Source organism: Solanum dulcamara, chromosome 12 (assembly GCF_947179165.1).
Source record: "Solanum dulcamara chromosome 12, daSolDulc1.2, whole genome shotgun sequence".
NCBI classification, from domain to species: domain Eukaryota; kingdom Viridiplantae; phylum Streptophyta; class Magnoliopsida; order Solanales; family Solanaceae; genus Solanum; species Solanum dulcamara.
In genome coordinates, this window is record NC_077248.1 from 10,711,593 (window position 1) to 10,736,807 (window position 25,215).

General features: G+C 32.2%; 2 protein-coding genes across 2 annotated transcripts; one reads left to right on the plus strand and one right to left on the minus strand.

Moving 5' to 3' along the window:
* Nucleotides 1-1,336: 1,336 nt before the first annotated feature.
* On the plus strand, nucleotides 1,337-6,247 carry LOC129876409 (acyl-coenzyme A oxidase 4, peroxisomal-like). The gene is made up of 13 exons (XM_055951846.1): nucleotides 1,337-1,455; nucleotides 2,015-2,119; nucleotides 2,392-2,498; nucleotides 2,667-2,744; nucleotides 2,825-2,948; nucleotides 3,089-3,162; nucleotides 3,250-3,309; nucleotides 3,437-3,546; nucleotides 3,918-4,077; nucleotides 4,793-4,869; nucleotides 5,390-5,561; nucleotides 5,640-5,732; nucleotides 5,898-6,247. The coding sequence occupies exons 1-13, from the start codon at nucleotides 1,428-1,430 to the stop codon at nucleotides 6,027-6,029; spliced, it is 1,320 nt and encodes a 439-aa protein (XP_055807821.1). The 5' UTR covers nucleotides 1,337-1,427; the 3' UTR covers nucleotides 6,030-6,247.
* Nucleotides 6,248-6,950: 703 nt separating this feature from the next.
* Nucleotides 6,951-17,103, minus strand: LOC129876305 (phosphoinositide phosphatase SAC8). The gene is made up of 20 exons (XM_055951703.1): nucleotides 16,801-17,103; nucleotides 16,551-16,625; nucleotides 13,246-13,373; nucleotides 13,010-13,101; nucleotides 12,847-12,904; nucleotides 11,489-11,545; nucleotides 11,279-11,312; nucleotides 11,051-11,131; nucleotides 10,790-10,896; nucleotides 10,449-10,535; nucleotides 10,294-10,371; nucleotides 9,688-9,752; nucleotides 9,097-9,195; nucleotides 8,875-8,974; nucleotides 8,632-8,740; nucleotides 8,473-8,545; nucleotides 8,294-8,387; nucleotides 8,108-8,194; nucleotides 7,677-7,743; nucleotides 6,951-7,549 (listed from the first exon to the last, which is right to left on the minus strand). Exons 1-20 carry the CDS (start codon nucleotides 16,952-16,954, stop codon nucleotides 7,425-7,427), a joined length of 1,770 nt encoding a protein of 589 aa, XP_055807678.1. The 5' UTR covers nucleotides 16,955-17,103; the 3' UTR covers nucleotides 6,951-7,424.
* Between the last annotated feature and the right edge of the window lie 8,112 nt (nucleotides 17,104-25,215).

The window sequence follows — 25,215 nt, forward strand, 5'->3', positions numbered from 1 at the left end:
AGTTAAGAAATAAAACTTGATAACGTTTTGGATAATTAAAAGACTAAATTCGATAAATGTGTAGTTAAAAGACCATTTTATACCTATTTTAATAGTTCAGGGACCATTTATGTCATTTTCTTGTGCATATATCACCAAAATATATTTATATTAATATTGTATCAATTATTCAAGTGAAAAAAAATCTATAACAATAAAAAAAATTATGTATCAATATGGTACAAATAATAATCAATAACACGACAAAATTAATAAAGAAGAAAAAATGATGGAACATAATTTTCTTTTTATTATGAAAAAGATCTTGCGAAATTTCAAAATCTCATTGATTATGAAAAATTGAGATATCAGTGATTTATATTAAGTTTTCCTTTTTAAAAAAGATTTTTCTACATAACTAATACGGTAAGTCGTTTGATTTGAATACAAGTTATGATGTGATTAGTTATCCTGAGATTATATTTTATTAATTTTTTGGTTTGTTGTATTTAAAATAATATGCATTACTTAAACTTTAAAAATAGATTGTTTGTTTACAAAAATACCCTTCACTTTATTTAGTTTTTTTATATTTTTATTGCAAACTTTTGTTATTCATTTTTAAAAATAAAGCTTCCATCTTATTTAGTTTTTTTTTGTGTGTGTGCGCATTCTCATGATGGTATCATATATATTTAAAAATAAATTTTCATCATATTTAGCTTAAAAATAGAACTTCTATCTTAAGTTTGTTAAAGTAAAAAGAGAATTTATTATTTATGTCACTTTATTTAAGCACATGTTCCTCTTAAATTGTAAAATATTAAAGTTATTTTCAATTAATTGATATATATATAAAATACAAGCTTTCAAGTAATTAAAAGAATATATAATTTAGTAGTAGAGAAATAAAAATTTAATCAACATAAGAATTTGTCAAATAAATTCATAAATAAAAATTATATTATATAGTATAATTTTTTAATAGAAAAATATGAAGAATTATAATAAAAATAAGAAATAGTATAGATTGTGAATGTTATTAGACATGATAATAAAAAAATGTGAATATACATGAATGTGAAAATAAAGTATAAAAAGATTTAAAGAAATTTATTTTTTATATTAATTATTTAATTTCAGAATAATTTACTATACCACTCAAGAAAAAAAATAATTTATCCCAATACTAATTATTAATTTCTAAATATATTATCCAAATTTACCAATCAAACAATAAATTAAATAACATTATAATTTTATCTCAATACTATTTGATGTCATGCTAGACGGATTTGTAAAAGACGTCTTTCGACTTTCGACTTAATTAGCTATAAATATCAATCAATACCTTGATTTCCGTGCCAAATTTTTATCATCTTTTCTTTCTTCTTCTTCTTCATCATTATTTTCCTTCAAGAGTCGACAGCATTCTTCCCTTTTTATTCATGAAAGTTCCATCAACTAAAACTCAAGGTCCGTTCATTTTACCTTTCACTTTGTTCGGTTCATATTTTATACGTGATTAACATGTTTTTTATATTTTTTGCTTCAAAGATAATATAGAATACTGTAGTAAATTCTTAATTATTTCTTTTTTCAGAATTTAATTAGGAAATATAACGGAGAAGAAAAAGAAAAAAAAAGATGTGATTTTAGAAATGGAGTTTTTCGTTTGCATAAATACTACGAAATTGCAGGGCAAAAACGTACAATTTTTATTATTTTCTTTTAAAAAGATCGGTTACAGCTTTTGGGGATTACAGTTTTGGTTGAATTTGTTTTTTTTTTTTAATAGTCAGTGTTCACTCCTTTGCTTTACACTTTAGAAACTTTGGATGGTGTAGAAAGCTTAGATATTTGTAATAATCTGGAAAATTAGCTGTCAAATGAAACCTAAATTAGTACTTGTGATGTTGATTAAGAGATTCTGTTTTGTAATTTGGTATTTACTTTGAGCATGTTTTAGTTACGTGCTTCAGACTCTGTGTGTGATTCATTTGATTTAGGACTTAAATTTTTAAACGTCATGCAGAAGAAATGTATAAAGAGGCGAAAAGCTCCTATTTTGATCTACCAGCTTTGGATGTTTCCATTGCATTTCCTCAAGCAACACCAGCATCCGTCTTTCCTACGTGCAGTAAGATTGATTTTTACTCGACTTGGTTGTGTATTAATATAATTTATTAATTGAAGAAAGAAGTTCAGTACTCTTGAATATTGCTAGATGAGACTGCTTTCTTGGAAGAAAAAATTGTGTTGATCTCTTTCCTTTAGGACTGAGTTATCTTTGTCGCGATGTTGTTTGATATTCGAGCTGATCAGCTCTATTTCCTTGGTAACAACATTTGAAAAGATCATTGTTGTAGTCACAGTGCTAGGACTTCACTAACTGGGATGTAAAAATTACAGCTTCGGACTATTATCAGTTTGATGATCTCTTGACTCCTGAAGAGAGAGCCATCAGACTGAAAGTGAGAGAGTGCATGGAAAAAGAAATTGCTCCTATAATGACAAAGGTATCCGTATCCCCTAATTCTCTGTATTTCCTGTTTGTGTTAAATATTTCGTTACAAATATAGTTAATAAAAAATGAAGACATAGTCATAATTCTCCCAATGAACTCAAATTTCTAAGTAAAAGGTTGAGCATTTGATACTTATCCCTTTCTTGATTTGATTGTGCAGTACTGGGAGAAAGCAGAGTTTCCGTTTGAAGTCATTCCGAAGCTTGGTGCTTTGCACATATCTGGTGGCACTATAAAGGTGTTTTTATATAGCATGATAAGTTTATATTTCCTGGCATTCTTAATTTCTATGAGGCATGTAATTACTTTCCGCTTCAGGGGTATGGTTGTCCAGGCTTTTCAATAACTGGAAGTGCTGTTGCCCTAGCAGAAGTTTCCAGAGTTGATGCAAGCTGCGCTACATTCATTTTGGTGCATTCATCTTTGGCAATGCTCACTATTGGTAAATTTGTTTTATTATCCAAAGTTTCTGCCTGCACCATTTTTATTTATTTCATTATTTGGATCTTTGGGAATTTCAGACATAATAGTCTTAAATAATGATAGACAACTTCTTATACATTGATTTTCTTTCAACAATAGGACTATGCGGATCAGAAATGCAAAAGCAAAAATACTTACCATCTATGGCTGAACTTAGCAGTATATCTTGTTGGGTAAGATTCTCGGTTAGTTGTTGATTTTGCACTAGCATCTGTTCTTCTATAGATAAGTAGTTATAATCTTAATCTTTTGGGAGTTAGGGTCTAACTGAGCCAGACTATGGAAGCGATGCAAGTGCTTTGAAGACCACTGCAACAAAGGTCTAGAATCTAAAATTTAGTCCTGGTTCTTAAATTAAATACTGTTCATCATTATTTTGTTCTTTTTAGGGTAAAAGGCTGCTTAATATGTGCCCCTTCCCTTTCTTTTGTGATCTCAAATGGTTAGGTTGAAGGAGGTTGGATCCTTGAAGGGCAAAAACGGTGGATAGGAAACAGCACTTTTGCGGATGTGTTGGTTATTTTTGCTAGAAACACAGCCACAAACCAAATAAATGGGTAAGTAACAGTATACTATCTAGATAATCAAGTTCACCACATCTGTCACCTATTGCAACATGACTTGAGACCATTTTGAAAGTGTTGTGATAAAAATGCAGTGTTTGCCAGCTTTCATCATCTAGAGACTTGGGTTTAGTTTATTTAGGATAAATGTTGGTAGTTATATTTCTTTGAACCTTCTTGTAGAACGATTTGGTTGTTACTTGCTCCTATACCCAATTTGGATTCTAGAAGTATGACTATAATACTGATTATTGTAGGAGGTCCTCCCTCCCTCCTCTCTTTCTCACTGACATATACATTCTGTAGGTCTCTCCATCCTGAACATCTTATTTTTGTCTCAAAATCGGTTATTGTGTTTGTCTCAGTTTCATTGTACAGAAGGATGCTCCAGGCTTGAAATCTACTAAAATAGAAAACAAAATTGGGCTGCGGATGGTTCAAAATGGAGATATCCTCCTTAAGAAAGTGTTTGTTCCTGATGAGGATAGACTACCTGGTGTCAATTCTTTCAAGGATACAAATAAGGTATGCGCATCGCTGTGATGCTTAATTGAGGTTGATGATGCAAAATGTGTGCATAAGCTTGTTTTACTAATAAAGCTTTGAGCAGAAGGATCATCCTGAAGCTATTGTTAGTTTTATATACTAAAACGGAACCGACAAGGGAACAAGAATCACAAACATGTGAATTTAGATCTTAAATCTTAAGAGAATGAATTAATATGTACTTTTATTGATGCTTTATATACTAAAACGGAACCGACAAGGGAACAAGAATCACAAACATGTGAATTTAGATCTTAAATCTTAAGAGAATAAATTAATATGTACTTTTATTGATGCTAATAAAGTTATTAATATTCTTGAAAATATACCCATCCTCCACCAAATGCACCAACCCCCCAAAAAGAAAAAAGATGATTCATTGATAAAAATACATAGGTATCCACAAAAAAAAAGGGGTAAATGAATCAAAATTCCTCTGATCACTATCTTCAGTTTGCTAATGCATTTTTTCTTGCAGTGTGACTGTCATACTAACTGATAAAGCCACTGTTCTCATTATAACGATTTCCTATCTTTATTCCCGATAATCCAAGCATGCATCTTTGCCATTAATTTTCTTGAAGTTCTGTCATTTAAAATTCTGTCCTTTTAAGTTATTGTCAATATTTTGGTAGTGCCAATTACTGAAGTAGCTGAAATCGTCTTGACAGCCTATACTTTGTTCCTTGAACAGGTGCTTGCTGTATCACGTGTCATGGTTGCGTGGATGCCTATAGGCATGGCAATGGGTGTATATGATATGTGTCACAGGTAGTAGTTTAAATTAGATCACTTCTTTTATTTGCGAGCAAATGTAAGTTAATTATACTTCATGCTCTTTGGTTCTAATGACTTCAAGCTAATTCCTGCTGGGTAAAATAGGAAAGTTGATTTTCGAGATTCCTATTGTCTAAATGTCCTCTTGGTAAGGATCGAAAAAAAAGAAGAACTAGAGTAGCAACTGTTGTATCTTTCATGTCTCATCAGTCAACATATGATCTGTCATGAAATTTATTTACTTCAAGAAATAGTCAAGTTATCAAGCAAAGAAATTTTAATTCCATGATGGGATTTTATATTTTTTATTCTCTCAGGAAATAAGTAATTGAAGATAAAGTGGTCCTAGAAGTTAGTAGCTACTATTTAGGATATCTTTACCATGAAGCGGGTTAAAAGAACTTCCATTAGCATTCTATTGTACCCTTTATTTGTCAATCTTCTGTTCAATGTTTTCATAGAGTTCCCTAGTTCGACATTTCTCTGCGCTAAATTATCTTCTTCTAACTTCAAGGTATTTAAATGAGAGGAAGCAGTTCGGAGCTCCATTGGCTGCTTTCCAGCTAAATCAACAAAAGCTGGTTCAGATGTTGGGCAACATTCAGGCTATGCTTCTTGTTGGATGGCGCCTTTGCAAGTTGTACGAGAGTGGTAAAATGACTCCTGGTCAGGCTAGCTTGGGGAAAGTAAGATCTTATTCTGCAGATTTTAAAAGTGGTTATGGATTCGTCATTTGCACTGATTAACAAATTGTTTGTTTCTAGTCATGGAATACCTTGAGGGCTAGAGAGACTGTTTCTCTTGGACGAGAATTACTTGGTGGTAACGGTATCTTGGCCGACTTCCTAGTGGCAAAGGTTTGTGGATGAACTCTCAATGCATTGCTTACTTCCCTCTGCAGATGCAAACCACAGGATACTTTATTTTCCTATTTCTGTTTACTTGTATAGTTGTGTAGATCTCATTTCAGCAGCAGCTTACTTATTGTGGTTTCGTTTCTCCATATCTGCCGATATCTGCAGGCATTCTGCGACTTGGAGCCCATCTATACGTTCGAGGGTACCTATGATATCAACACCCTAGTAACAGGTAGAGAAATTACAGGTCTTCCTAGCTTCAAGCCAGCAAAATTGAGGCCAAACAGTCGGCTGTAATGCTTCAACCATCTTCCTATTCTCTGGAAATTGTTCTGCTGAAGTTAGTGCACCTTAAAATACTTGTTCAAAAAAAATGCCACGGACTTGAGAATATTTAATCCCTTTTAATTTCTGGTATCATAATCATAAAGAAGTCTATTCTAATAAAGCGAACATTGTTATATGTGAACTTGTTCGTTCTATGTATCGATTTGGCTATGTAAGCCGGTATGCCAGCTCTCTCTCTCTCTCTGATTTTATATGAATTTTCTTAGTTGAATAGATTTTGAAAAACTCACACCAATTGCCTCGTATTTATATTACACTATTCTGAAACAAATGAAATCATATTGTGAAATGATACGTAACAACCATCTAAACAACCTGTTAAAAGTTTTGATGTGCATACCTATGGACATAGCTGTTAAGTCAGGACAGTTGTGAGTTCAGGGCAACTCTTTCTGTTGTTTGTTTCCTAATGTATTATACTTTTTCTCTAGTCTCAACCTACTTGTCCCACTTCCTGATACGAAAACTTGCAGTAAGAATTCAGGCTAAAGTGTAATGCAGAATGTACAAAATTACCTGATATAGGGATGATTTCGGCCTTCTTATTACTCTTTATAGCGATACTATTTATTTTCGGAGGCTCTCCATAATCCAATCGACAACCTAATACTTGTCAGTTCTCACTTAATAATAAAATAGACAAAGATAATTCAGTTCTCAAGTTCAATCTTCAGAATCTCAAGGTTATTAAAACAATTTATTAATAGATGTGTCTTTCTTCATCTCAAAATAATTCGACTTTCATTTTAAGGAAAATCTTGCAGGCTTATATAATACAAAAGGCTCCGTGAAATTTTATTTTCACTACGCAACATTTTTTTCTCAAAAGACTCGGAAATATATAAATATTTATTTCCATGATGCAGCCTATGTTTTTTGTCTAAAAGTTTCACTATTGAAAATAAACCTCGACATCACTGCTTATTGTATGCCATGTCTGGATATACATACTATGCTTCAAATGTTTTGACTAGATGAAAATCTACAATCATCAATTCCCCCAATCAGGATGTATAACATTATTAGGATATGAACTTATGATAGCCTTGTTTAAGTCAATTTTAATACGACTACACGTCTACACCTCAGTCCCAAACAAGTGGAGGTGAAGTCAAATTTGACACAAGTAAAATACACCTCATGTTTCCCATTTACTAGGAGGTTTTCTGATGTTCGATAATATAATTTACAACAATGCCTGCCACTCCTTCCATAGTCCCGGAGTCCTAGTTTCCGAAAATCCTTTAATGGCTTGCCTGTTCATTCAGGGTTCAATATCATTCAGGTTCACGACGCAAAGATGCCTCATGGTTCTGGATATCTATCATAATATTATGCTCAGATTTACAGCAGTCCACACAATCGAGGTCTTGAGCAGATTTGCCTTCCATTTGATTTGACCAGTGCCATAACTCCAGCAGTTACACCAGCACAGAGTGCAGAGGACAAAATGGTATTCGTATTTCGACCTGCTACCCAAAGTAGATTATGCTAAACCAGAATCTTGAGAAATGAAACTACAAAAGACTTTGGCAAATACTTTGATACTGACAATCTCATTCAGCTCTATTAAAAAATGGAAGTAAAAAATGATACCTTGGTTTATCGTGATGGTGGTCACGGTCAATCCTCCAATTAAAAGAGCTGATGCTACTGGTAGATACTGCAATGATTTGTTCATATGATCAATAATCAGTCTAACAATGTGTTACAAAAGGAAAGAAGTAAAATGACCTGGTTAAATTACTGCAACAAGTCAGTAGTTATTCTTTAGACAAGTAACCACTTGGTATAGATTTACGCTTTTTCATTATAATCTGGTCAGTGATACTCATTTTCTGATCAATTTCTTTAACAAGTTTGCACCACACAATGGACACACTAGTGTGTAAAAGAAGAAATATTGCCATAGAGATTTAAGTTTGTCAAACAGATCAGTAAAGATTCATGATTCTACAAGATTCAATAAAAGATGGAGAAGCCTGGCTATACTCTAGGTTATTTACTAAGACACAGTCATTGCTTACACTGAGTGATTCGAATCCATTATTCTGGAACGGAGAGGGGCTGTCCCTGTTAACAATGTAGCGACCACTTATAAGGTCCACCGCATCCTGCAAGTGCATAGAAAGTATATGGAGGTCTCACTTGAAATGAACAGAGAATAAAATAAGAGAGGGTCATTTCATAGTAAGATTATATCTGCGGCATGCCTGACGAATTCCATCCTGAAAATTGTTCAAGAAGTATCTTGAAATGGCACTCATCCCATCTTGTATAAGTCCTGTCATAGTCTGTTTTCCATATCTGGTATATTTTTCAAAGTAAATTAAGAGTAGAAAAATTGATGTTTCTGCATTGAGACTTTAAACCAAAATATTTCGTCCATTACCTGACAAGGTCCCGTTTTAGAGCATGTGTTCCAGAATATTCCAGGCTGATTTCGTCGCCTTGCTCCACCCACACTGCAATATTATATGAGTATGAAGTCTAAATAGATAAAGATTGCAAGTATGAATTTACTGGACCACGAGTGTTACAGAGTCCATACTAGTCTTAAAGATTTCAAAATCTTCAGTGAACATAGAAATGCACTCATTTGAAGAAAGTGCACCAAGTCTTTGCAGTTGACAATCCAAAGACTTCCGAGCCAGGTAGCTCTGCGCAAGATAACAGCAGATTATAAAGGGCAAGTACAAGGGAAATCATCATATAAAATAAACAATATTATGTGTGTGTGAAGCATTTCGAGGACTTAATTCATCGAATAAAGAATAGATGTGGTTCCTCCAACCTGAGTAACATTTGTTCGATCTAGGCAGTCAATGCAGTTGGATCTTACAACTCCTCTCTGCTCTAATAGAATCTTCTCTTCTGTGTCTATGAGGAAGTATCTGCTCAGCTGGATTAGTGAATTTTAGCAAGAAAAAACAGTATTATGGAGATCAAACATTGTCAAATTAGAAGAATCTTTTCCTGGCAAGCAATGCCACTGTTGTTCTAGTTTTGTTCTTACCCATTTTTTTCAAAATCCTCCGAGATCTGATCATATAGAAGTTGTATGTTGTCAAAGTTTGAACCCCCACAACAGTGATGAAAGTCAAATGACACATATCTGAGACAATGCAAACAGAATCAAGAAATTAATCTTGAATTTGAGTAGGAAACACCTCAGTTTTTCAATGCAGTGCAGTAGGCACACAATTGCTGAAATATTGATTGGAAAAGAAACTATATTATTATGTAACACAGAAAACATAATCGCTAACTGTAGAAACTATTCATACTATTCCAATCCTATCCTTTAATCAGAATGAATGATGGGACAATCTTTCAACCAAATGTTTACCGACTTTGATGACTACCATATCAGAAGTTACTGTGGCCAACTATTATTAAATTGTGTATCTACATTATTACATTGAGACCCTATTTATAGACACTATATTAGACTCCTTCCTACTCCTATTCTAACAGTAACTATCATAGAATTAAGCGTAGCCCAACTAGTGAATTCTCCAGTTCTCTCTCTACCTTATCACTATGGAACTATGGGATGGAAATGGTCCTACAGCCTCAGATAGATAAAGGTTTGAGAGTCAGTCACCTCACACTTGACAGCTTTTGGATTTCTGTTGCATAAGCTGCACTTAATAGACCCTCATCACCTTGCTGCATAAGGAGATAACAAAACTAGTCAACACATTTGTAAATGTGAAAAAGCTATTATTAGAATTAACTCCTGTAGCAGTTAACAAAAATTGATAAGTGGAATCAAATAAAAAACAGATTACTATGAAATATGACTCAACCCAGCTGGCTGGTTAATCTCAGAGATCTTATTGGCCGGCAAACCGGAGAGGGACAACCACGGTCCCGGCCTTACCAGCACCGTAGGTATACTAATCAATAAACCCACGAAACCCCGCTCTGACTATTAAGAAATGAAATAATAGTTACTATTTTGACACAAATTTCATCATTCGTAATAATTTTGAGATATCTTGGAACGCAACATAATGTTTAGATTATAGTAATTGGATTAGAAAGAGAGAGAAAAAATCTTAGTTTTCCTGATACATGTATAGTTGAGCATGGATACACATATAATATACTTTACAACATTCTCCACGGTTGATGCTGGAAAGAAATGTCCACATTATAAACATCAAATCAACCTAATGAATTAAGTATCAACAGAAAAGCTATATACCTTGTTTGTCAGGTCAACTGCAATGACATTCCCGTATCTTTGCAAGAGATCACGAAAATGGCGCTCCACGACTTTTGGCTAAACAAGGGAAGGCAATTTCTCAAAATTCATACACTAGAAGATTTTAAATAAAAATAATTAAAATGAATACATACTGTTTCCTCGTGACCAATAATATTAAGCCGTGGTTTATAGCTCAAATCAACAATTTGCTCCCACAAGAGTGGAATTGAACCTCGAATCTGAAATGCAGAAGAGATGGTTTCTCGATGCTTAGAGCATTGAAATTGTCAAAGTTCCCTCTGTTCTTGGTTGGCGCAAAGTGCCATCTCAAACATACACAATTCCTCCAACAATGGAAAGAGGAAACTTAAAAAAGAGGCAGTTACACAAGAAAACGACGGAAGAAACATCAAGAAATCCTTATTTGCCAATAAAATGTGTGAAAACCATAGAGATGCAATTTAACTGAAAATTCATGCTTCAAAAAACTTACTTGCAAAAAAGAAGACCTCAAACCTTCAAACTCTAGCAACTGCTCAGTTTCAATAAAATTAGCAGTATCTCCTTCTAGATTAGCCCCTCTTCTCCACATTCGTGTTCCTATATTTAATACAATAATATTAACTTAGAAAACAAATTTGGGTTTGATTCCAAAAATCAATGTCATATGCTTAATGCAAAGATTAACTCAAAATACAAATTTGTGCTGGATAAAACCAACACCACATGCTTTGGAGGATAACAGATTATGTACCCAAGCGGCGTGTGCATCTCCTTGAAATCAATGCTATGGTAGCTGATGAATCTTTGAGTTTAAGATGTCCAGTCTGGAAGCTTAGGTTCTGGTTAAGGAAAAAGTATTTGTACTTCCAAGAAAAACACACGTAGTTTGGCATTTATGAATTGCATATCCTTAGGGAGGGAGGAAGGGCAGAGGGAAAGAGAGGGAGACATGGGAGTAGGAACAAGAATTTCAGGATATTTCCTTGCAAGAGAGGAACGATGAATCCATCAAGCTGCACCAACAGAAAAATGAAAGACATATTAGACAAGCTACATATCAGGGTCAAATACACTTGATTTTTAATAATCTCATTGACGGTCAACAGAAATATTTTAATTTGTTAAATGACAAGGAACTTATTTTTTTAGAAGAAATGTAACTATCAGACGATGAAGATCTTTAACAAACCTTATTTTCAATCAGTTCCTCCAACAGATTTTTATTCCAAACAAACCGTGGGTCAGCCTGAGATTAAGCCAAAAAACAAAATATTCAAGAAGAAACAACTTTACACAAATATGATACACTAATGAAAAACATTATGATGTCGGTGCATAAAGGTGATAGGAACATTGTTGTTGATGGGGGTGATGCCAAAAAATGTATAATCCTACTTGGTATTTATCATCCATCCGGAACAATGTATCAGGAATAGCCTCTATAGGAAAGCAAAAAACCCGCCAGAGTAGTTCAATATGACACTACAATGTTTTGTCCCACTCCCCCATCTATATCAATTTGAGAGGCAAAACTAATCCAGCATGATATGGCAACTAAATGTGGTAGAGTGGTCAAATATGGGAACCCAATTCAGTTTTTGGTATAGCTGTAGGCTAGCATCATGTCAGATCACATGCAAAAAGACGTCTTCAGTTGGTATTGTGACCACAATAAGTAACACATCTTCATGAGACAAGGCTCGATTAGAGGATAACGTATTTTTGGCAAAAAGATTTTGACTCCCTTCATAACCACGGACGACAACTTGATCCGATAAGGTGACACTCAACAGATTTTACTCCAACAGAAAAAAAATGTGAATCTCTTTGCTTACGAGTAATTGTTTATGGCACAGCAGAAAAATCTTAAAGCTATCACATCCAGAAATTTAAGAGACTCATAACACTAAGAGATATAATGGGATGAAAATATATGGGCAATGATATTAACATCATCAAGTATATCTTAAGCAGTTCTCGATCACTGACTTCAATCAAAATGTGCCAACCAACAGTGACAAAAAGGCAGATACAATAGCCTGATTGCAATATTTATTCTCCCATAGTGTTCACTGAGCCTTAACCTTCAGCAACCTCCATATATCAACCGAAACCAATTGGGACTAGATAAGAAAGCTAACAGTGAATCATAGTAGCCTTTTTCTTAAAACTACCTCCAACCGAAATTGAATTTAATGCTTTGTATTTCATATACACACAGATGAAGGAAAAAAGGATTCCCAAGTGTTTCATAAAACATTTTTGATACAGTAAAAGATATCATGTGAGGTGTGCATGCAAGTAGCGTCAATTGTCAAATAGGTCACTGAAGTCTACTTTCCTTCTTTTTCCTTTCTATCTTCCATGGGTTTGGTACTCAATTTAATGCACTAAGCAAGTCATCCTATCAGTGTGAATCCTTCATAAGTAGGTCCAGAAAGCTTGCAGCCGCCAGAATATGTGTTCACATGCAGTTGGAAGCAATAATATATAACATTCTACAAGTTTAATGTTATGAAATAGTTCAAAAATAGTTAGTAGACAAACCTGTTTCCAAACTGGTTTACTCATCCACCCTTTTGCCAAATTGCATCTTCTCTGCAAGCTGATAAACATATTTAGATGTCTTGAAACTAAAAGAATTGGCAATGTGCAAAGTCAAGAAAATGGCTGCACAAAAAATAGGTGTAATAGCACAGCTTGAACATACTTCACTGTTATATCGGTTTCATAGGAATAATACAAGCCTGGAGTTGATTCCACTATTGTCAACAAATTCATGAAGTAAGCTTCATCTCTTTTCTGCCAGCACACGAAAAATAAAAGAGAAAAGGTCTAAGAGATTCATCTCTTTTGTTCCAGCTCAAGAAAAGTACAAGAGTAAAAGACAAACATTATTCAAATGGAAGTATATTAAGTTTGGCTATTATGATACAAGAACCATACTTCTTGACATGTAAGATGCCTTGAGGCCTCGTTGCAGGAAAGAACCTTCATGGACATCACACGAAAAACAGGAAAACCAAGATAGTTTCCCACTTCTTTCCGGGATGTTATTAATAATATATGAGATCCTACAAAAGAAGAAATTAACAGAATGTAATAAATCTTGACAGGAATTGAGTTAAATTATGATATTATCCTTTTTCTATTGCTAATCATTCCCACAATTGACAACCTAAGTCTAATTAAGTTGACATTTAAGGAAGACCTAAACAGCTAGATTAACAACCTTACTCTTATGGATGCAGTTATAAATATGGATTTGATGAAAGATTTACATATGTCAATTCCTCACATTGTTGTAAACGATTGTGCATGCTTAACCAAACATATGATAAATGATTTGACAGCAAAGGGAAGTACTATAGTCTCAGATATATAGGTCAAGCAAAACAACAGCCAATCAAAGGAATTAAAGCCCAAAAAGCAGTGGCAAGGCAGAAGCTTCATATCAACGCAGACATTAAATGTTAGGGAAAATAAAGGAGAAACGGAACCTGGGAGATGAACCTGAACTAGTATAAGCACGAAACATGGAATCCTTTAAGAGTTGTGAATTGACTTGATCTTTCACAATAAGTTGCTTCACCAACTATAAACACTTGATAGAGTAACTAAATGTTTATGACCATGTTTGTGAATATCTTAAACTTAATGATATTTAATCTGCAACTGTTTTTGAGAAGATAATTTTACACAAAGAAAGTAGCTAACGACTTTTAGTACTTTCATTTTGTATCTATCTGTGCCATGCAAATAGACTTATCAGAAAAATCAACTTAATTTAAAAAGGAAACACAAGTGATACTATGAGATATTATGTGTACATTTGCGTAGGTTGTCCATCATCAGAAGATGGGTTTATGCAAAGTTCTTAAGGATATTTAGATGCTGACATGCAAAGAACTGGCCTGATAACATTTTTCACGAGATAGTGAAGTATATACTGAACCCCCCCCCCCCCCAGCTATTCACACTTCAACAACTTTAAAACGAAAATTGAAAAAGATCAAATTTTAGCAAGTTTGCAACTGTTTGCTAAAGCAAATTCAGTATTCAAACCGTCTACCAAGTTTACACTATTACCCATCCATCAACTACTTTCAGCTTGTTAAGTTGTACCAAATTGGTTGAGGAATCAACTATTTGTCTCCTTATATGGTTTTGGACAATCCTCATCTCATGAGCTAGCTTTGGGGTTGAGTTAAGTCCCAGGTACATCTTTTAATATGGTATCAGAGTTGGACCCATTCCTGTAATTGTATTTGCCAATGTTGGGCACTCATGTTATGTTGTCCATACTCCAATTGGCAGGTCTTCGTTTTACTTGAGTTAAGGGTCTATCGAAAAGAAAGTCTTTACAAGGTAGGGGTAAGGTTGCGTACACATCATCCTCCCTAGACCCACTTGTGGGACACACTGTGTATGTTGTTGTTGTTAAGTTGTTCCTCATTGATTGAGGGTTGCATCGTTTGTCTCCTTACATGGTCTTTTGACAATCTTCACCTCATGAGCTAGCTTTTGATGTTGAGTTAGGCCAAAAGGTTCATTTCTTACCACAACTTATTCATCATCAAAAATTGCACTGATTTAACCACATTGATGATACCACTAATATCACTAACAAAAAGAATGGCGAAGCTTGGACTACAAAGGTCAACACATATAATTTCAGACGGAATGTTTTGATTTTTACATACTTAAGAGTATGTTCGGATGGACTTATAGCTCATGGCTTATAAGCAAAAGCCATAAGTTAGAATTTTTAGCTTATGGTTTTTGGCTTCTTTTCTTTTTGTTAATCTTACTCAAACAGTACAAAAGTGCTTAAAACTATTTTGACTTAAAACAAGCAAATCCAAACAGGCTCTTAGAAATTACAAAAAGGTACCAAAAATCACATTTTTTTATGTTAAAAAGTATTTGGAAAAGAATCATAGTCAAATAAAAATATGTTCAACTCTCCAAAGTAATAAAGTCATACATTTGAATAAGTACATGCCAAAAACCTAATTGTTCAATCTTTAAGTGTATAAGCTACTGACTACAAAGTGTTTGACAACAAAGGAGAGCACTATGATTTCGGAGAATAGGTCAAACAAAAAACAGCCAATAAAGGAACTACAGCCCAAAAAGAGGCAGTAATAACAACAGGGAGAAGTTTCATATAAATGCAGATATAAAGCATTTAAGAGGAAAATAAAGGAAACTAAAACCTAGGAGATAAACCTGAAGTAGAATAAGCATGAAATGCTAAATCCTTTGCAAATTGTGATTAGGCTTCATCTTGCACAATGGGGTTTTACCAACTTTAGCACTTATTCTTAGTTCGATATTTTATACCATTTTAATGAATACTTTAAACTTAGTTTAATCAAAATACACTATTTGTGAAGATAATTTTTAAATGAACAGAAAATAGCAAAGGACTTCTGTGTTCCTCTACTGTATTTTTATAGGAAGTATTAATCAGTATCTGTCTGATGAATGTAAATAGATGAATTAGCAAAAGAAACTTAATTCAGAAAAGGAAATGCTATTAATTGTTGATGCTATGTGAGGATTTTTATTGGTTACTGCACTAGAAGGACAAATAACATCGGGTTATTTGAAGTTCTTATGGATAGTTAACTGCTGATATGTAAAGTAGCAAACCCCATTAGCCCAAGCACGTTAATTTTCACCTCCATTGAAGTATCACTGAACTCTTACTACGTGATCTTAGCAAAGATATCTAGTATTAAGTCCATATAAAGGAAGAGAGTTATAGTGGATGCATATAGTCAATCCTATACATTTGGAATTGAGATGTAGTTGATTGATAGTGAAATATCTACTGTCTTGTTTACTCTTAAAAGGTACAGTTGAATTTGTAAGTGTGGTTTAAGGGCACGTGGATTAAATTGATTTGATAATGAAAATATAATGAAATAGATTCCAACAATCGAATGGTAATTCAAGTCCAATCTTCCACATGTCAATCCCAGGTTTTACCCTATACATGTCTATAGCTATTTTACACTTCATCGAATTTGAAAGAAAAGAAAGACTGAATATTTGTAACTCTAGAACTCTTTGCTAAAACAAATCTCAATATTCACACCATGCACAACAAGCCAAGTCATGTCTATCAACTACCTTCAACTAAGGACCAAAAAAACCTCACTCATAGCATTCAAATTACTGGAGTTGTATTGATTCACTTACTAAAAAGTATATACTAATAGAGATTCATTTTAGTAGATTACCAGCCAGCAACCTAATTGTTCCAGCAACTCCATAAATTGTAGAGACTTTTGAAGGTTTTCCAAAGCTCATATCACCTGGAAAAAAAATGCATGAGCAAATGAGTACTCTTAAATTCACAACTCAAAATTGGTTCCAAAATGAATACATAGGTCAAATTAAAGCATATAATTCTGGAAATGAATAAAGTTTTACACATTTAGAAACTAAACAAAAAACAGATTATTATTTTTTTAACAAACTGCAATTCACCGGTGAGTTTCTCGATGTTCCCATCGAAGCGGCTAACGGAGAAGCCTTCAGTTGGAGATTCCGGCGATCGGAAGACGAATTTGTCTACAAACTCCTGTAATTCCAATTGGCTATATAGCTTGAAATGCTCGATTGAATTTGGTTGAATTTCCATTTGTTGGTAACTCGAGGAAATCAGAATGTCAAATTTTGGAATAGGGTTTTTAGGATAAATTGATGAGTCTACAAAAAGATAATCAAAGAGGGTTACGAAAACGCCATAAATGATTTGTTTCCATGATTGATGTGAAGACTGGATTGTCTGGAACCTACGTGGAATGGTTAAATAAGACACAATTACTTTCCTAACAAAAATATTTCTGTTGTTACTAGTACTATATTTTATTTTATTTTAGGTTTTGACCCAAAAATAGGGACTTTGTAAAAGGTGGGAATTTTAAGAGAATATATTCTTCATGTTGCACATTCGTCTCTAATAAAACTTCTGGAATAATTGATGTGGTTTGATTTGCGGATTAAGTTATTTTGAGATTATAATTTTTGAATTAATTTATTATTTTATTTTATTTGACAGATGGATAAGATGAGATATTTAAGATTAAGTTTCAAATTAAATTTATATTTATTTGATTGAAAGTAGGGGTATTCGTGATTTGGATAAAAAAACGATTCAAATCGAAAAATCAAACCAATGAAATAAATTAATTTTTATTTGGTTTGATTTTACATTTTTAAAAATCGATAATATTTGGTTTGGTTTTGTTCAAAAAAATCGAAGAAATAACTTAACCGAACCGATAAATTATATACATATTTTTTATAATTATATATACATATTATATTATTTTTTATGAACACTTTTTATGCAAAAAAAAATATAGTACACTAATTTAAAAAAGTAAGGTATGATGCGTCTTTTATTAGTGCAACAATATCATTAGCTTATGCATTATTCAATAAGTTTAAGTTGTTTAATACATTGGATTAGCTAACAATATAAGCAAGAAGTTAAACATAATTATAAGATCCCAAATGACACGAAGACAATTTATTTCTTATTGAATGAATTATTGTCTTTTTATTTCTCTTTTGAATGAATTTTTATTATTATTTTTGTATATAGTTAATAACCAAATAACCAAATCAAACGAAACTGAAACCGATGAAAAAATGATGGATGTATATTTTATTTAGTTTGATTTGGTTTCAATAATTTAAAAATCGATTAACGTGATTTAATTTTGATTTTGATTAATAACCGATCCAAACTAATCCGTGACCATCCCTTATTGAAGGTATAAATTTACATATTCAGCCAAACAAACTATAAATTTTAATCTCAAATTTAATCCTCGAAATAATTGTCCCTTCCTCTTTTAATTTTAAATATGACTTCAAGATTGAAAGTTCAATTGAATACAATTTAAAATCATTCCTTTGTAGAATTTTTTACTGTGTGTGAATACATCAAAATATTTAATTTATGTTAAATTTAAGGCTATTAAATCACTAAATATTTTTTTTTGAAATAAATCTATGAGAAATTATGCTATTTTGCATTCTTTCCAAAATATAAAATATCGACAGTAATTACAAATAGAATGATATATATTTTTAATAATAATATTATTTATAATTTACATATTAAAATTTTTGTAGCAAATAGAATGGTTAACATTCATCATATTACAGTTAACAATTCTTGCATGGTTGACATATAATTAGGACAACCTATATGAACTAAACAATCCCTTACGACCTTAGTGGATGCATTAGACGTGTTGATACTATATTTCAGTTTGTGCATAACTTGATAAACAATATTTTGCATGTAAAGATTATAAGAAGAAATTATACAATATTTTTTGCTTTGATTGAGATTAAAATTTGAAATCTCATAATTATCAAGTATTACAATAATTCATATTTCTTGATCATTAGGTCATATATACCCTTGAGTGTTATATATATGTAAGTATTAGATATGTTATATAGCCACACATCTAGTTTATAAGAACGTTCTTATGTAATAATATCTTACTAAGTATTTTTTTTAATTGATTTTTTATGTTATATTTTACCTCTTTACAACAACAACAACAACAACCCAGTGAAATCCCACAACGTGGGGTCTGGGGAGGGTAGAGTGTACGCAGACCTGACTCCTACCAAGGTAGGACAACTGTTTCTAAAAGACCCTCGGCTCAGTAAAATCAGATAAGAAAGAAAGAAGGAAGTCAGATGTCAGATAAGAATAAAGAGTTCAAAGCGATATGTAAAAGCAAGATAGAGCAATCAAAGTACAGAAAGTAATGAAAGTAATAAATGATAGTAGATATCAGACCACAGGGAAATATTGTGCGCTAATACGCCTACTAATAAGAAAGAATGACGAGACTATGAACTAGCCTTCTACCCTAATGTGGGTCTTCCACACCCTCCTATCTAAGGTTATGTCCTCGGTAAGTTGTAATTGCGCCATGTCTTGTCTAATCACCTCTCCCCAATATTTCTTCGGCCAACCCTACATCTTCTGAAACCATCCATGGCTAACCTCTCACACCTCCGCATTGGGGCATCTGTGTCTTTTCTCTTCACATGCCCAAACCATCTCAGTCGCATTTCCCGCATCTTATTTTTCACCGAGGTCACTCCTACCTTGTCCCGAATAGCCTCATTTCTAATTCTGTCACTCTTGGTATGCCCACACATCCATCTCAACATTCTCATTTCCGCAACTTTCATCTTTTGAACGCGAGATACCTTAACTGGCCAACACTCCGCCCCGTATAACATAGCCGGTCTAACTACCACTTTGTAGAACTTGCCCTTAAGTTTTGGAGGCACCTTCTTGTCACATAGCACACGGGAAGCGAGCCTCCATTTCATCCACCCTGCCCCAATACGATGTGTGACATCATCGTCAATCTCCCCGCTACCTTGCATAATAGACCCAAGGTACTTGAAACTACTTTTCTTTTGGATGACCTGGTCACCAAGCCTAATTTCCATGTCAACCTCCTGAGGTGTCTCACTGAACTTGCACTCTAAGTACTCTGTCTTGGTCCTACTCAGCTTAAACCCTTTAGACTCCAAGGTCTGTCTCTAATCCTCCAGCCTAGCATTAACTCCGCTATGAATCTCATCGATCAAGACTATGTCATCCGCAAAAAGCATACACCATGGCACCTTACCTGAATTTGTCGCGTCAATCCATCTATCACCAAGGCAAATAAAAATGGACTTAGAGCTGATCCTTGATGCAGCCCCATCACAACCGGAAAGTGCTCTGAGTCGCCTCCGACTGTCCTTACCTTGGTTTTGGCACCCTCATACATGTCCTTGATCACCCTAATGTATGCCGCAGGTATACCTTTAGCCTCCAAACATCTCCATAGTATCTCTCGTGACACTTTATCGTAGGCCTTTTCTAGGTCGATGAATACCATATGCAAGTCCCTCTTCCTCTCCCTATACTGCTCCACCAGTCTCCTCATGAGATGGATGGCTTCTGTAGTTGAGCGTCCCGACATAAATCCGAACTGGTTCTCTAAAATAGACACGCCTCTCCTTATATTTTACCTCTTTATAATAACTTTTTGCCTATAACAATAACATGACCATTTTTATAATAATACACTCTTTATAAAATTACCCATCTATAAAGACAATCTTCTTTTTCGGTAGTATAATAATTAATCATTTTTACAAAAATGAAATCTCCTAGCTTACGAATAATAGGTATAAAAATTTTGACCGATTATTTTGATACGCTATTTATGATGAAGAATATTGTATAAGTATACATTTCCATCACTAAATATCTTTCATCAATCTTGAAAGAATTTAATTTTGAAAGTAGATTTAAAATGTGTGCTTTAGAGTTTAATTTTTATACATTTAGTTATGAATTTATTGAAATTGTATTAATTTGTTCTTTCATTTTCAGTTAGTGAAGTGTGCATATCCCTGAGATTTAAAATTAAATAAGAGAGAAGTATTTATAATTGTATTATTAGTTTTGTCCTTACATTATTGACAGACTTTAAAAATATTCTTTTACTTGATTAACTGAACTTAAATACACCTCTGATCATGCAATATGGGTGAAATACACTCCTAAATTTTCATTAAGCTTAAAAATATTTTAAATACTTCTCTCAATTTTTATTAAGATCCCCATAATCTTACAAGAGTTGGAGTAATGACAATTAATAAACAAAAGAAGGCCCAAACAAATTAAAAGAGTTTTGAGTAACTCATCATTTGAAGTACTCTAGAGAGTAAACTCCAAACGAAGAAATAATTCAATGTTGAGCAGTAATGACAATGACAATTATCAGAAATAAAATTAATAAAAATCTAAGAGAACGTAAATATTTATGGGTGAGTATTCTAATATTTAAGTTATTTTTTAATTTTTAAAAGTATTTGATAAATTAAAAAGATGTTTAAAATAAATTAAAATTTATAAAAGAGAAGTCAAAAATTAATTGATCCCCTCTTACTTTTTTCTTTTTAATTTTAAATTATTTATTTAATATATTTTTTTTCTAGTCAATTCAAACAGCTCTATAATTCATATGATAATAATAATTGATAGCTAAAATAGAAAATTATGGCCACTTGTCTTCTGTCGCTCTCAAAATTGTCTGTATCAACTACCAACCATCAAAATGGCCACATAAAATATATATATATATATATATATATATATATATATATATATATATATATATATATATATATATATATATATATATATATATCCTTCCTCTAATTTAAATTAAATAAATTTTTAATTTTTTTCATAATTCAAAATAAGTGAATTGTTTAAAGCTTAAAAAAATTATTGAGATTAATTTTAGCATATTTACTTTTTATTTAATAAAATTCTTAACGACATTATATTTTCTAGGAGAATAATTTAAAAATAATAAATAAAAATTAATAGTAAAAAATAGCATTTTATTTATATATATTAATTTATTTATTTTTAATTCTGTCATACCCCACAATTCATCTAATATTAGTATTTTAGTACTTATATATAAAGGAATAACTTCAACAGCTTCCGATCGTATTGCTTTTTTGAGCAGCTTCCGATTGTCCTGCCTGCTTTAGCTGCTTGAAGCAAGTGGTCATTGATGTATCTACTTATATTTATTTTTGTATTTTTTAAATTTAATTCATTTTTACTCTTTTGGAATATGTTATATATTAAAAAATTAAGTGCGAAGTATTATAAATTACAGTGATTAGCAATTTCAAAATTTTACGTAAAAAGTATTATAAATCACAATAATTAGCAACCTAAATTGGGACGGAGAAAGTAACATATATTACTTGAAATGATGTAAAAGGTATAATAAATCACAATAATTACCAACTTAAAAATTTAAAAGACATAGATGAAATCTAAATGATTCTTTAAATTTTATCAATGCCACATAAATTGAGACAGAAAGAGTAACATATATTATTTGAAATTTATGTAAAAGGTACTATAAACCACAATAATTAATAATTTAAAATATTTAAAAGATAAATAAAATTTTGATGCGACATAAAATGGAACAAAATAAATAATATGTATTAATTAAAATGACATAAAATATATAAATCATAATAATTATCAATTTAAAAATTTTATAAACATAAAATAATAATTTTTAATATCACATAAATCAAAAGAAAAGAATAAATACTGCTAGCACGGTCTTTCATGACTGGTGAGACTAAAGTTTTAGAAGATTGGAGCAACTTGGATGTGGCATCATTGCTTTGGTTGTAGTGTCTATATCAGAGACAGAATGTTTGATTCTAGTATTGAATAATAATTGCAGTTTTAGTAGAAACCTATTTGATTATCATAGCTAATTATTAGACCCAAAAAAAAGGTCAAAATAAAGAGAATGGTAGTCTACACAAAACGAAACGAGTACCTTATTAGGAACGCCTATCTTTACCAAAACACAAGCTAATCAGGTATAATTCGAGGTGTTTAATGGATGAATTGAGTTAACTTTTGGACAGGTTACTTTATCATGAGTTGAAATGTTTATAGGCCAATTTGAGTAAGTTGTTAATCAAAATTAAAATAAAATCAATTAAATTGATTTTTAAATTATTAAAATCAAATCAAATTATATATAATATAATTTTTCGTTTTGATTATGTTCGATTATTCGGTTATAATCGCAAATGAAAATAAAATCATAAAACAAGGTGGGGGAAGAGAAAAAAAAATACATGTTTGGAATACTTTTTGTTTTGGCCTTTTTTTTTTTACTTTCATAAATAAATTATAAATATTTTTTTGATAAAAATATATATAAAATATTTGAAATTGTTCATAAAAATAATATATTATATATATATATATAATTATAAAAAATATGTATATAATTTATCGGGTTTGGTCCGATTATTTCTTTGATTTTTTTATGAATAAAATAAAAAACAAAACATTATCAACAACAACAACAACAACAACAACAAGCCCAGTATAATCCCACCATGTGGAGTCTGGGGAGGATAGAGTGTATGCAGACCTAACCCCCACCTTGAAAGGTAGGGCGACTGTTTCCGGAAGACCCTCGGCTTAAGAGAGAAGAACAAGAGAGTAAAAAAACAAAACATTATCAATTTTTATAAATGTATGACCAAAATAAAATTAATTTATTTAATCGATTTTTACCTAAATCATGAACACCCCTAATTATGAGCGCCTATCTTTAGCAAAACACAAGCTAATCAGGTATAATTAGAGGTGTCAAATGGATCGATTAAATTAAAATTGAGTAGGTCAAACCCACTCAAACCTACAACTTGAATGGATTATGATTTTATAGGCTAATTTTATCACCTTCGATACAATGGCCTAAAGAACTAAAGATGGAAATCAATAGTACTATTTAGCAGTCAACAGTGCAGGTTATGAACTTATGATTAAACTCAAAAGATGACAGTGTATGAGTGAAAAGTTTAAGGATACTGAGGCATACTCCTTGAATATGTAACTTTATTTGTACTTATAAAAATAATCAACTTACTATACCTCGATCATTTGTTATTTTTAGGTCACCTGATAGCTTTTGCATTATCGGTGCATAAAAATTTAACTCTAAAAACATAGGTACAAACCCATACACATGAACGAAGCTATAATTTTGCTTACAAGTTCAACAGAATCTTGTAATTTTGGTCTAAATGTTTTTTTATACTTAAAAAAAAAACTATATATATATATATATATATATATAAAGCAGCCCGATGCACTAAAACTCCCGCTATGCGCAGGGTCCGGGAAAGGGCCTGACAACAAGTTATATATATAAATAATTTATTTAAACCCTAGTAAATTGCATTTTAAATGCATTTTCTAGAATATAGAACCATAAACTCAAAATTCTAATTCAGACTTTGTCCATTCCTTTGATTTATTTGATTAAAATATGTTGAACTTGCTGTATAAGAAAGATACCCTATTCTGTTAGTGACTGCAAATGCAAGTCATGAGATCTCAATATAGGATGATGAAACTAAAAGACAGCTAAAATATACATGTCTCGGCAGAAAACCTTTCCCACCTACTGATTATTCTTGTTGGTCCTGTCTGTAGGCCAGAGTCTATTAGAAACAATATTTCTATCTTCGCAAGATAGAAATAAGGCGAAGTCAGAAATGTTGTTTAAGGTATTAAGATTTAATGTATATGTATAAAAAATAGTTGTCGACCTATATGCTTCATATAATTTTCTAGTATATATATATATATATATATATATTGTATAATTTTTTCTACGAAGGGTATTCAACTGATCATCCTTCAGTATATATGGCTACGCCACTGGTAAGATTGCGTACACACCACCCTCCCAAACTCTCTTGGCCTTACTTATGGAATTACACTGATTACATTGTTGTTGTTATGGTCCTGTACGAAGGGTACAAAGCAGCGGGTGGACTTGGAATACTAGTTAGTTGGGGCAGTGAATTAAAAGGAACTTTTGAGAGTGTAAATAAAAAGGACACAAGTCTTGAAAATGAAGTAAAAGAGACTCTTTTTTAAATAGTGATAATGAAACATATTTTAAGAAACCACTAGTTTTTTTAATTTACAAAAGCCTCTCTCTCTCTTTTTTCCTTGCCCCTATCCACACCTCAGCTCCATCCTCCCCTACTCCACGTCATCACCACCTCCAAACAACTAGCAGATGTTTAAACATCTTTCTAAACAACTAACAAATGTTTTCATATCTCGATCTTTCAAACAATTAGCAAATATTTTCATATCTCTCCAAACAACTAGCTGATATTTAAAAAATTCTCATTTTTTTAACTAAAGAATTATAGAAAATACCTAAACAACTTAGGGTTGTTTAAACATCTTCTAGTTGTTTGAACCAAATA